The sequence below is a fragment of the Lucilia cuprina genome, chromosome 4 (assembly GCF_022045245.1).
Source record: "Lucilia cuprina isolate Lc7/37 chromosome 4, ASM2204524v1, whole genome shotgun sequence".
In the NCBI taxonomy this organism is placed as follows: Eukaryota; Metazoa; Arthropoda; class Insecta; order Diptera; family Calliphoridae; genus Lucilia; species Lucilia cuprina.
In genome coordinates this window covers 95111830-95125355 of record NC_060952.1, presented here as the reverse complement: position 1 = coordinate 95125355, position 13526 = coordinate 95111830, and the positions used below count along the sequence as shown (strand labels likewise).

General features: G+C 31.0%; 2 protein-coding genes across 2 annotated transcripts; one reads left to right on the top strand and one right to left on the bottom strand.

The window, feature by feature from the left end:
* The first annotated feature begins 2871 nt into the window (after positions 1–2871).
* Positions 2872–4334, top strand: LOC111676537. Its single transcript, XM_023437496.2, has 2 exons — positions 2872–3024; positions 3082–4334. The coding sequence occupies exons 1-2, from the start codon at positions 2995–2997 to the stop codon at positions 4054–4056; spliced, it is 1005 nt and encodes a 334-aa protein (XP_023293264.2). The 5' UTR covers positions 2872–2994; the 3' UTR covers positions 4057–4334.
* Positions 4335–6684: 2350 nt separating this feature from the next.
* LOC111676516 (heterogeneous nuclear ribonucleoprotein M) lies at positions 6685–12993 on the bottom strand. Its single transcript, XM_023437476.2, has 6 exons — positions 12808–12993; positions 12058–12639; positions 10790–10931; positions 7238–8203; positions 7042–7177; positions 6685–6968 (listed from the first exon to the last, which is right to left on the bottom strand). Exons 2-6 carry the CDS (start codon positions 12603–12605, stop codon positions 6913–6915), a joined length of 1848 nt encoding a protein of 615 aa, XP_023293244.2. The 5' UTR covers positions 12606–12639; positions 12808–12993; the 3' UTR covers positions 6685–6912.
* Between the last annotated feature and the right edge of the window lie 533 nt (positions 12994–13526).

Below are 13526 nucleotides of genomic sequence, written 5' to 3'. Positions count from 1 at the left end.
AGAAACTCTTCTTGGGAAAACTTTTCAAATGAAATGTGACTCTCAATAAACTCTTAAAGGAAACTTCATCTATAGCAGCCAAATCTTCAAAAGAAAGCGGACTGTCGAAATACACTTCATTAAAATGTAATTCTTAGAACTGATCCACACTAGAAAAAATTTGTTGAGAAACTTTTTTTTAATTCTCTTTTAAAGTTTCCTTAATGTCCACACATAGAAACTTTTATTTCAGAAACTACGTATTTATTGCATTGATTTGTTGTTGTACGAATGAGAAGAATAACTGCCGATCTACACTAGGTGCCGGTCTACACTGGGGAACTTTTGATTTTGTGTGTGAGAGAAAGAGATGATTGATATTTTTTTCTCTTTCTCTCATACACAAAAATCAAAAGTTTTCCCCAAAAAAAGTGTTAACCAGGTCTAAGAAACTTTTAATTTGCGTGAGAGAGAAAGAGAAGGAATATCATTCATCTCCCTCGTTGTACGGTTTCCCGTACTCGGAAGCTTTGAAACTTTTGTTGAGAAAAATTAATAGTTAAAACAAGTAATATTTCTATATTCGGCTGTGCCGAATCTTATATACCCTTCACCAAGTATGTTTTAAAAAACAGTTTTTATTTATTTTGTATCTCTGCACACATGTCACACATAACATACACACAAACAAATATAAACTGTAGCAGAAAGAAATATTAACTGTTGTACTGTAATACAACCGTCAAACTGTATTACCACCCTCAAACAAATATGAGCTGTATTACCAACATATTACTGCTTTATCTCCTTGTTCTTGTTATACCCACTTACCTACGTGAGAACAGAACAGCATCCAAACATACAAAAAATACACAGCTGAATAAAACCAAATACATCTCCACACGCACATGTACATCTTTATCCAATTCACAGTGTTGTTGTTGCTTTTTTAACAAAGCATGAAAAAAATGTGGCTTTTTTGATGAAATTTTCAGAGGCTGTATCGGATTTTTGCTCATATATCCGTTATTTATAGACCGAATTTGCTGATTTTAAATAGCAATCTTCCCGAAAGCATGTCTAACTGAATTATGGCAGATTTGGATCTCGCCGATATCTGGGGACCTCTAAAAACTGATTTCAACAGAGAGACGGACAGACGGACATGGCTTAATCGACTCCGCTATCTATAAGGATCCAGAATATATATACTTTATAGGGTCGGAAATTATATTATAGAAATTACAAACGGAATGACAAACTATACCCGAAGGTGAAGGGTATAAAAAGAAAAATTACTAAAGGTTTAAATTTAATATCTATCTTCTTATTAACTCCGGGCTCTATACGATTAATTTCAAGTTTATGGATCTTATAATATAAAATTCAAAAATTTTCCTGTTTAAGAATGAAAAAGTATCAAAAAGTCCCCCTTTTATTTTTCTTATTTACACCGGGCTCTACATGCTTAATTTCATGTTTCTAGATTCAATATCATAAAGAATTCAAAAAGTACCTTTTAAAAAACGAAAATGTTTTAAATAATCTCATTTTATATGTCCTCATTTATACCGGGCCATACATCAATTAGCATTTTAAGGGCGTGGTTTTCAGATAAAGATAATTTGCATTCATTGTTTAAACATAGTTTGGTCTATGTTTTGTGTTATTGAGTAATCACTAACGATACTTTTTATCTCAGTTTAGCTGAGTATTATAAGCCGATTTACCCAGAGGTGGAAGTACACAAAACGCGTTGAGGCGGCAACGCGTTTTACGCTTTTGAATAGTTGGCAATACTAACAAAATTAATTGATCTCAAAATTTAAGACTTAAATCTATAACTGGAAAACACACCATCGGTCCGTTTACTTTTTTAATAAACGAAGAAAGCTCTAAAGCGTTTTTGTATCTTTTCAAGATTATGAAATATGAGGTTACTGAACTTACCCGTTTTTACTCCATAAACATACGAATTTCCAAAAATCGCGTCTTTCTGATCTAAAGTCGACATAAAGCAAATTGTACCGGATCAAAACATTGCAATAAAATAACATTCACCAATATTTTGCCCAAACAACATCTATATAAGAAAACAGCCTAGCTAAATTATATACTCTAGGTCCGTGTACAGTGCAATACATTTGATAAATAAAAGTCGACTTAACAATAGTTTCTTGTAAATATTTGGCCATTATAGTGTTTGGAGACAATAAGAACTTCACTGAAAGGCACTTCAGACATCGCATGGTAGTGTGTATGGTATTGATTCTACTGAGATCAATATAATAAGTATGTAGGTATGTATCCTTGTGGTATCCATTGGATATGGCAATCAGTGTCCGACCATCGCCTCTTGGCGATAACATATCATCTATCACCACTGTCCGACCGACCACCACCCTCTAGGTGACAAGTTATTTCAACATTGGCATGTAACTACATATACAATTGCCACACTCTAATGGGTATTCTTTTAGGAAAACATCATGATGCCTCCTCTTCATCAAAAGAAAAAGGTTCTTTAGAGACAAATAATTAATTATTTAATATCATTACTTACATTTTCTAACCTTCTAGATACCACAAACAGTCGAAATCAATTAATATATAAATATAATTTAACAAATTAAACAGCGTTTGTTACAAACTCAAAATTTATATGAATTGGCAATTTGCAAAAACGGCGCGAATTTTCTTTTAAACAGATTTTGTTTGATGTACCAATACATACATGTTTGTTTGACGACCTAACATATTCTGGTTTATCAAACAACAGCAGTGTATTTTTCGTATGTCGTATTTGTAGCAAACACTTTTATTTGAAGTGTTTCGACTTTTTGTTCAATTATGCAACTCTGAGTTTTTTTCCCATTATTATTACAATACTACTTTTTACAACTCTGTTTGACTTTTAATGCTCACAGAATTTTTTTTGTAGCATTTAATAGAAAACATAAAATTTTTGTGAATTTATAAGCATTATTTTATATAAAATTAAGAAAAAATAGCAACATGCCTGTAACCGATGTAAGCAATATGAAGGTAAGTAAAATACACTCAAGCAAGATTGGAAATATAATAAAAAGAAACAATTTAAAGGTGGCCGATCTAAAGCGTGAACTGAAGGTACGCGGACTTTCAATAACTGGCAATAAAAACGAGTTACAGGAACGTTTACAAGCGGCCATGGAGGGTGAACCCTTACTGGAGGACAGCTCATTGGTAGGTGAAGATATATTGGATGAGGAGGAGGGTGTTTTATCGGATGAGGAAAAGATTTTGGGTGCAGATGAAAATGAACTATTGAAAAGTCCCACCAGCACACCGACTACTATATTACCCAAAAGTTTGGGCAGTGATAATAAAGACGCTGCTGCTTTAGAAGATGATATACTAGAATCGCCCACAACTACCAGCAAAAAAATCATACTTAAACGTAAGAGTTCTTTTAACAGTGGCGGCACAACATTGGAGACAAATGCCAGCACGACCAAAGAAAACACTGAACCCTCTCCAGCCAAAGCAGTAAAAATGAGTGAACGTAATCCCATAATTATGGGCGAAAACAAGAAAGTTGACAATGAACAAGTTGGAGTCACCAAGAAAGTAAAAGAATTGACCATGCAGGAAAGATTAGAATTAAGAGCTAAAAAGTTTGGCCTTGAAACCAAGACACCAACAATTACGGCCAAGGAAAAGAATGCCGCCATTTCGGTGGCCCCCGTGGTAAGTAGCGAAAAACAAGTAGAATTATTAAAAAAGAGAGCAGAACGTTTTGGTTGTGTGACCTCAACGAATCTGGCCAAGTTGGATGCTGAAGAGCGTTTACTTAAACGTAAGCAACGTTTTGGTGGTGAATTAGATTCTGCCACAAAAGCAAAAGTAGCTGAAAACAACACCATCACAACCACCACCGGCACTGCAACATCAAGCGAAACTGATGAATGGGCTGAAAAAGCCCGTAAACGTTTGGAACGTTTCAAGGGTAGTTCAACAACGCCTACAGAGTCTACTGCTGCTGTAGTAACAGCATCAGCTACACCAGCCCCCGCAGCGGCTGCTACTAGCACCTAAACAAATCAATATATTTTTTGTAATTTTCTTAATTTTTTCTTAATAAATTATATTAATGGAAATCGCGTTCTATATTTTCCATTAGGGTTTGAAGAGAATGATTTAATTTTTTTTTATATATAAATATATACCCATGTATATTATTTACCTATATGTATGTAAAAGATGATGCTATGAACAAAAATTAACATGTTTCATATTCATTAACTACAAAAAAAGTTTATTTTTTTTAAATGTATTTTTCCCCTAATTTGAATAAATGACAAAAATCTTATAAATTTAATAAATTTTTGTAAGTTTACAAAAAAAAAAGATGTTAGATTTTTTTCTTAGAGAAATTTGAAAGAGATAATGAATTTTAGATGATTATTAATCAAGAAATTTGTTGTTAATGAACATTTTCATTAGTATTTATACCCTACACCACTTTAGTGGGAGGGTACATTGGGCTTGTGCTGATGTTTGTAACGCACAATAATATTGGTACTATACCCACCTTAAAGTATACCAATCGGCTCAGAATCATTTTCTAAGTCGATTTAGCTATGCCCGTCCCTCCCTTTAAACCTTGTAATCAAACTACAGGTTACAATGAAGATAATTCAATGAAATTTGGTACAAGATCTTCTTTTGTCTCAAGGACGAAGCCTATTGAAAATTGTTAAGATCGGCCTATTATTTCACCCAGACTTTACCCCCGAATAGGGCTTGTTACCTATTGTAATCAAACTACTGGTCACAATTATGAAAATAATTCAATGAAATTTGGTAAATGATCTTCTATTGTCCCAGGGACGAAGGCTAATGCAAATGCGTAAGATCGGCCCATTATTGCACCCAGCCCTTATACAACTGTACCCCCGAATAGAGTTTGTAAACCGTGTATTCAAACTACAGATCGCAATTTTGAAGATAATTTAATGAAATTTGGTACATGAACATCTATTGTCCCAGGTATGATGCCTATCAAAATTCATTACTGTCGGTCCATTTTAGAAAAGAGCTTTTAAGTTAATGTTTAATGGCCCCAATTTTGCATTTCTATTGTCCCTGGAACGAAGCCTATTGAAATCAATTACCATCATTACATTTTAGAATAGAACTTTTAAGTTCATGTTTAATGACCCCAATTCTGCATTTCAATTTGAATCGAAATTTTCTCCGTTTGGCAACTTTGGTATGCTGCATTTCGATTCGACTCTCCGCCACATAAACAACAATTTGCAAAAACGTAATTCCGATCGAAATACAGAATACAACACACAACCGTAAAGCATTGAAACGAAATGGGATTGCTTCTTCTTTATCTAACTATTCAGTTTTTTTATTCGTATACCTTTTTTAGATCATTCCCGAATAGGGGTGAATATGTTCGTATCTCGACAAAAAACCACCAAAATCAAGTTCTATACTAGCCCTGATGAACCTTATGAACTTTATAGATATAGGACCTCATTTGACTCTAGTCCCTATATAAAACACCTTTTAAAATTTGACTTAAATGTCCACAATTTTATTCAACAATAAATGGCTTAAGTATATCTGAGGCAAGGTACAATTTAACTTAAATGCTTTATTATGAAAATCACATTTAATTCTTGTAAATATTGGCCCCTATCCTGCATTTCAATTCGAATCGAAATTTTCTCGGTTGGGCAACTTTGGTATTCTGCATTTCGATTCGACTCTCCGCCACATAAACAACAACTTACAAAAACGTAGTTACGATCGTAACGTAGAATACACACTTTCGTAAAGCATTGAAACGAAATGGAGTTGTTTCTTCTTTTTCTTACGATTCAGTTTTTTGTTGGAATACCTTTTTTTGATCGTTGCGTAAGACCTGGTTCACACTGAGAAGAGATGGTTGATATTTCTTTATCTTTTTCTTACACACAAAAATCACAAGTTTCCCAGTGTGAACCAGGTCTTACTGAATGCGTAAACGTAATCGAAATGGAGAATAGGAGTTGGCTTCACCCGACTATTTATCGTTTTTTTTTAATTTCCCTTAAGAATTTTGTAAAAAATCTCTCTTCTTTAGAGAAAATTTCTATTCTTTAGTAAATTTTTAAAGAAATTACTTTTCTTTAATAAATTTTTGCAAAATTGTTCTTTTTAAATTTTTAAAGAAATTACTTTTCTTTAATAAATTTTTGCAAAATTGTTCTTTCTTTAATTTAAAAAAAATTATGCGCAAAATTGAAAATTTTTATTTTATATTTTTATTATATTTCTTTTGAATCACTACTGCACATTTAAATAAATTTATATTTTATTTAACAGATTATTAACTACGTTTTGTTTTTCTTTATCTTGGGGGAAGTGTTAAATGATTTTTTTATGCAAAGACGAGAAGACTTCGGTAGGGTTTCCTTAACACATAAACATTATCAATATGTGTGTGTGTGTGTGTGGATGTGTGTTCTTGTTGTTTTTAAATATTTGTGATTTTTTTTCAAATTTTATTTTATATTAGTAGTTATTCAAAGAAATTTTTAAAAATTCTTCTTATGATTATTAAACTTATAAAAATAAATAGCGAAACAGAAAATCAAAAGAAGAAAAAGAAAATCAAATCATAAACAGAAGATGGAAAAGAGAGAGAAAAAATAAAAGTCTATAAAATACTTATACATAAATGTACTTAATAAAGATGTTGTTGTTATTATTTAAAGAAAAATAATTTTAAATTAAATGAATATTTTGTTAAATGAATAAAGTGAAAAACCGAGGGAGTGTAAAGAGAGGACAATAATAAGAAAATGTTTTAAAATAATATAAAACATTTTCAAAATTTATAGTTAACTGCTAAACAAATACACATGTGTGGATAATTGATTGATTTCTATTTATTTAAAAATAAGTGACTTTAATGGTGCGACCATCCATACGAGAGCCATCCATAAGAGCTGTAATTAGAGAAAATTAATAATTTAATTGCAATTGCTTTTTAATGGATTAGCTATACAAAAAAAAACTTACCAATCGCCAATTCAGCATCACGTTCCTTAAAGAAACGTACTACACCTACATCATTACCACGTATTTCAGCAAATTTAACTTCTCCCACATCACGGAATTTATCGCGTAGTGTTTGCCAAGTGCAGCTTAAAGGAATCTACATTGAAATTTTTAATAATATTTTCTTCTTTTTATAATATTTTATATAAATACTTACATTCTTGATTATAATGGTGTCTGATTTGCGTACATTACCACCCACATTACCAGGATTATTGCCTCCTGTACTGCCACCATACATATCTATGGCATTGCCTGAACTATAGTCATTGTCGGGACCACCGCCTCCACTGGTGCTGTTGTAGGAGTTAAAAGGGACTCCTCCCCCGCCACCACTGCTACCGGCTTGTGTATTAAAATTTGATGAATTACCTCCAAACCCCGAACTATAGTTATTACCTCCGGTGCTATAGTTATTTGAAAGAGCTGCATTTGCTGGTGGCATAGAATCATCATTGCTGGCTCCTTGGTTGCCCAAGTTTAAGCCCAAATTGTTAAGGGAGGTTGTTAGCAGGGGATTGGAGAGAGCAGCTCCTAAACCTCCTACAACATTAGTTAATGCCGCCAAATTGGAGGTGTTTAAATTGCCCAAATTTAAACCTGCATTGGCATTCATTTGTTTGTTATTGGGTCCTACTGGAGCTACCGGACTAGGTTGCACTACCTGGTTATTGCCAAACATGCCACCCACATTCGAATTATTGCCCATACCCATATTGCCACCACCCATGTTACCGCCTCCGCCACCCATGCCACCGCCTCCACCCATCATATTGGCCGACATTTGATTATTTTGATTGTTGTTGGGTAAATTGCGTGAAACATCTTTTAATGGTTCACCATTGGGACCCAAACCAATGCCCACACCTCCCAAACCTTCTGGCAACTTAAGACCTTCACTCTTATCGGGTATACGATCCAAACGCACTGTCATACGACGATCGTACAACATTTGACGATCCAACATGGAAATGGCTTGCACAGCTTCTACCGGATGATCATATTCGATGACTGCAAAACCACGGCTATTGCCATCTTTGTCCAAAGATAAATCTACACTCTGCACTTTACCAGCCAGCTTAAAGACCTGCTTAAGTTTCTTTGAGTCCACTTTATAGTCAAGCTACAGATGGGAGGGGAGGAAAAAACAAGTAAAATTTTTACCATAATTAGTATATAACTTAAGCAGACTAAACCAACTATTGCCCATAATGACAGGCTTATATTACTGTAATACCGTTAAGACAACTGACTGACTGCATACTTTGCTAAATCAAAATGATCATAAAATTTATATATATATATTGAATTCAATAAAAGGGCCGGCCATGAAGACAAGACACACAAGTGGTGAAAACAACAAACTTGATTTACAATTGACTCTAAACCAAAGTACAGGATCTCCATTTGATTTTTAAAATAAATTTTAGCAATACGATTCCTTTCTACAAACAATTTTGTGTGCGTGTGTGTGTGGAGAAAATACGAAAGCGTTTAGATACTGTAAAACTTTTGAAAATCTTTTTAAAGACAAAACTTTAAAGTGTCAAGTTTATTTTGGATTTATTAGGCTAATCTGATGAAAGGAACCAAATGGCTAATTGGATTAAACAGCAGCCAAACAACGACCAAATAAAAACACAGCTTAGGAAAGAAGCACAAAAAAAAAAATAATGTATTAAAGGCCCCAGGAATTGGTTAATTTTTTTTAGATATGTGAAAAAGGAAAACAAGCCCCGCAGTTAAATTTGTATGTTTGGCATGGAATATTGCTTAAACTAGTTTAATGACATAATTTCACAATGTATAATTTTGTAGAACTTTTTTTCATAAAAGCTTTTATAGAAAAGATTTTTTACAAAAAAAATATAATTTTTGAATAAAGGTTTTAAAATAAAAAAAATTTTGAAGGGGTTTTTTTTACAAAAAAAAAGAAAAAATGTTTTGATAAAAGTTTAAGTTCTCTTATAATAATTTATATAAAAAGCTTTTTATGAGCTTTTTCAAAGAAAGCTTTTTAAAAAAAGTTTCTTACAATAAGTCTTTTAGGGAAAAAGCTTTTTATAAGAATTTATTACTTCTAAAAAGTTTCTGAAAAAAGGTTTTAATATAATAAAAATTTTGGAAAAAGCTATTTGGAAGGAGCTTTTTGCAAAACTAGAAAAAATAATAATTTTTGATAAAATTTTAAGTTTTAAGTTTAAATAAAAAAAAATTGATAAAAGTTTAAGTTTTCTTATAATAAGTTACATAAAAAGCTTTTCATGAGCTTTTTTAAAAAAGCTTTTTAAAAAAGTTTCTTACAATAATTCTTTTAGGGAAAAAGCTTTTTATAAGAATTTATTACTTCTAAAAAGTTTCTGAAAAAAGCTTTTTACAAAACTAGAAAAAATAATAATTTTTGATAAAATTTTAAGTTTTTTATAATTACCATAAAAAGGTTTTCATGAACTTTTTCGAAAAAAGCTTTTTAAAAAAGTTTTTTACAAAAAGTCTTAGGGAAAAATACTTTTTGTAAGAATTTATTACTTTAAAATAAAAAAATTGGAAAAAGCTATTTGGAAGGAGCTTTTTACAAAAAAAGAAAAACTAATAATTTTTAATAAAAGCTTAAGTTTTCTTATAATAATTTACATAAAAAGGTTTTCGTGAGCTTTTTCAAAAAAAGCTTTTTAAAAAAGTTTCTTATAAAAAATCTTAAAAAAAATTTTTTCAGAAAAAATCAGTAAAAATGTTTATTAGGAATTTGTTTTTACAAAAACAAAAAATCCATAAAAACGTTTCCTAAAAAAGAATCAGCTTTTTCTTATAAAGCATTTATAAAATGATTTTCATAAGCTTTTTCGAAAAAAGCTTATTAAAAAAATTCGTACAAAAAGCTTTTCTTAAAAAAGGAATTTGCTTTTTCCTATAAAAAGTTTTTCATGAGCTTTTTCGAAAAAAAAAATTTAAAAAATTCTTACATAAAACATTTCCTAAAAATGAATCACCTTTTTTTATAAAACCTTTATAAAAAGTTTTTCATGAGCTTTTTGGAAAAAAAAACTTTTTTAAAATAATTCTTACAAAAAGTATTTTAGGAAAAAAACTTTTCAGGGAAAACTTTTTAGAAACAAAGTCAGTAAAAAGGTTTATTAGGAATTTGTTTTTACAAAAACAAAAACAATTTCCATAAAAACTTTTTCTAAAAAAAAAAAATATGCTTTTAAACAAAAACTTATTAAGAAAAACGTTAAAAAAATACATCAAAATTAAAAAAAAAAAACTATTACAAAAAGATTTTTAATCCCAAAAACATGTTTACTCAAAAATTTAAGTTTTTACCAAAAAAAAAAAAAAATACACAAATTTACATTTTTACCCAAAAAAATACACATTGTGAAAATAGCCATTAAACATTCGATGTTTATATTTTAAATTAAAACAAAATTAAATTGTCGGAAGGATACTACAAGCCCAATTATTTGTTTGATAACAAAAAAAATATACATATTAATATTTAAAAACGTTGTGGCCCCATAAATAAGAATTATGGTTTTCTTGCTAAAACTTAAAACTACTTACACACACTCGAGTTATATATATAGTTAAGATCAAAAAAACATCGTCATCATCAAAATCATCATTAACTCATCAACAAATTAAAGTGTCAAAGAACAGAATCAAACGATTCCATTACTAGTTTTTTGTTTATAAACATCATACTCACATTAGCAACAAAAACTTTATTATGCAAAGGTCCAGTAATGCCGAGACTCTCCAAAAACGAAGCAGAAAGACCATAATAATTATAATTCCCTTGTTGATTATTAAAATCATTTGCCATCATGTTAAAATTATTACGACCAGATCTAAAAGGAAGAATTCAACAATGTATATAAAAAAAATAGCAAAACAAGGAAACAAACCATCAAATCAATCAAACAAGTTAAACAATTTCCTTTCTTTTTTTTCTTAACAAACAAACGCAGCAAGGATAGATTTTATATATACCAACAACTGCAATTATTAGATTTAGTTTTTTTCTTTTTAATTTTTTCTTTTGTTTTGTTTTTAGTTCCTGTGTTGTTTATCATCAAATATTAGCAGATATAGAAAAGTTAAATAATAAATTTAAAATGCTTACTTACATTACAAATTTCTAAAAATTTCATTAGATTAACATAACACACTTTTAACTTACAAAAGGCAGATGTTTCAGGCATAGTTATCATTCATTAAGTTCGAAAAGAAATTTCTTTGAATAAACATATTATTCCTTTAAAAGTGTTGTTGTACAATTCTTATATTTCAAGACAAAATTAAACAAACCCCGAAGATGTATACAATACGATGTTATTATACGTTTTCATTTCATCCTCAAAACCAACGTTCTTTTAAAAGTTTTAACAAACAAGAAAAACTGTCCATTATGATTTCATTACAAACAGACTGACTTCGTTTAACTTATACTTTTTTAGATTCCAACAAATCACAGAAAGAAAACGTTATTACTAATACATATATTTAGTTTAACTGATCAGCAAAAAGTGCAATTTTGAAACCACAATAGTATCGATAGAATGTCCTAATTCAAAAAACGTAGTTTCAGAAAAACGGCTTTATCTGTAAACTATTTAAAGATTCTTCTCTACTTCTTTAATATATATAATACAAACTCTATTAAATGTTTCTAAATGATATTGATAGATAATGGATATTTTAAGGAAAACAATTATGAACGAATTTATAAAGATATTTAGCAGTAAAAGATAAAAAATCCTAAGTAAATACTAAATTCATCCGATGTTGCATATCTTCTTCATAAACTTAACATTAAAAACCCAAAATTTTTTTAAAATTTCCTTCAATATTCCAAAATCTTTATAAAATAATAAAAGATCTGTTTATCTTTCTTATAAATCAAATGAAATCTTTCATTTGACTTACAAGAAAAATAAACTTAACTTAAAAAAAAAACTCATAAAAACTACTTACGATCGATCGTCATCACGTCGAGAAAAACCGCGATCACCGCCACGATCTACAGAGCCACCACCACCGCGGCCACCGCCAACATTGCCGCCACCACCACCACCTCCAGCACCATCACGCATTATTCTACCATATTGATCACGCTGTTCACCATGATCTTCCTTCACTACCAATTCACGGCCATTCACCTCATAACGATTCATTTTTTCCAAGGCCTTTTCCACATTGTCAGGATCTTTAAATTCAACAATACCACAACCGCGGGCTTTGCCACTTTCATCATGGAACAATTCAACATATTCCACAGAGCCAACAACACGTCTGAATAGATCTTTAAGATCTTGCCAGCGATAATCGTATGGAATATTTGAAATGTAAATGCGGCAATTGCGTCTTTCTCGACTGCGATCACGATTAACGCTGCCACCGCCATTACCACCACCACCGGTACTGCCGGGTGCATCGGCATCGGAAAAGCGGGAACCACGTGCCCCACGTCCACGGCGATCACGATCCTTTTCACGATTCTCTACCAGATTGCTATTATCCATTTTCAAAATGCTCGTCTTTTGTTAAGTAATAAAACTGGTATATAGAAAATATCCAAAAGAAAAATAGGTTAAGTAAAAAAAACGACGCCACAATAAAAATGAAACAAGAACATTTTTGCAAAATTGTGTATAAGAAAATAAAAATGGCGTTCTCTTGCAGAAATGTTTGTTTTTTTTTTCAAGGCACATTTTAAATACTTACAATTAATGGTTGTTTTTATAGTTTTCTTAAAATTCTATGCAATATTTTATTCAAATTGTTGTCACGATTCACTTTTCACAAAAAATATTAACAATTCTTTCCGTTTTGCCGACAAAAATGCAAATAATAATAGCCGAAAAACACGGCAGCAGTTAAGTTCACAAAACAATGTCTGAAAAATGGCGTACGTAGAGTAGAGCCCTGCGCCGACAAATATTAACGACGGCGGCGGCTGCCACTAAAAATATCGACTGTAGCTGGCTAAGTTCTCAAATGCGTTTAAATTTTCAACGATTTTGAATGAAAAAACGCAGCGACTTCAGTTTAGTTTTTGTATGTGGAATTTGACAGTATGCCTACACTTTAAAGTGCCAGCACACTTTCAAACTACATGTAAAAAAACTCAAGAATGTGTTAAGCTGAGAAATTGTAGTCGGCGGCGTCTTTAACGTGATGGTCAAAGCCGCCGGCGCGATTCTCTGACGTAGAGTTGCCAGTATAAAATAAGCTTAGGATTGCCTCATTTTTAGATTAGTGTTACCAAGTTGAAATCGCATGTTTATTGTATGTCTTTAATATAAAAAATATTTTATTACATCAAAATGATTACAAAATATATGTCAAATATAGTACAAAACAGCTCATAAAGCTTTGTACCTTTATAAATTTATAAAACTAAAATTATAAAAATTATATATTGTACTCCTCAAATTTATCTT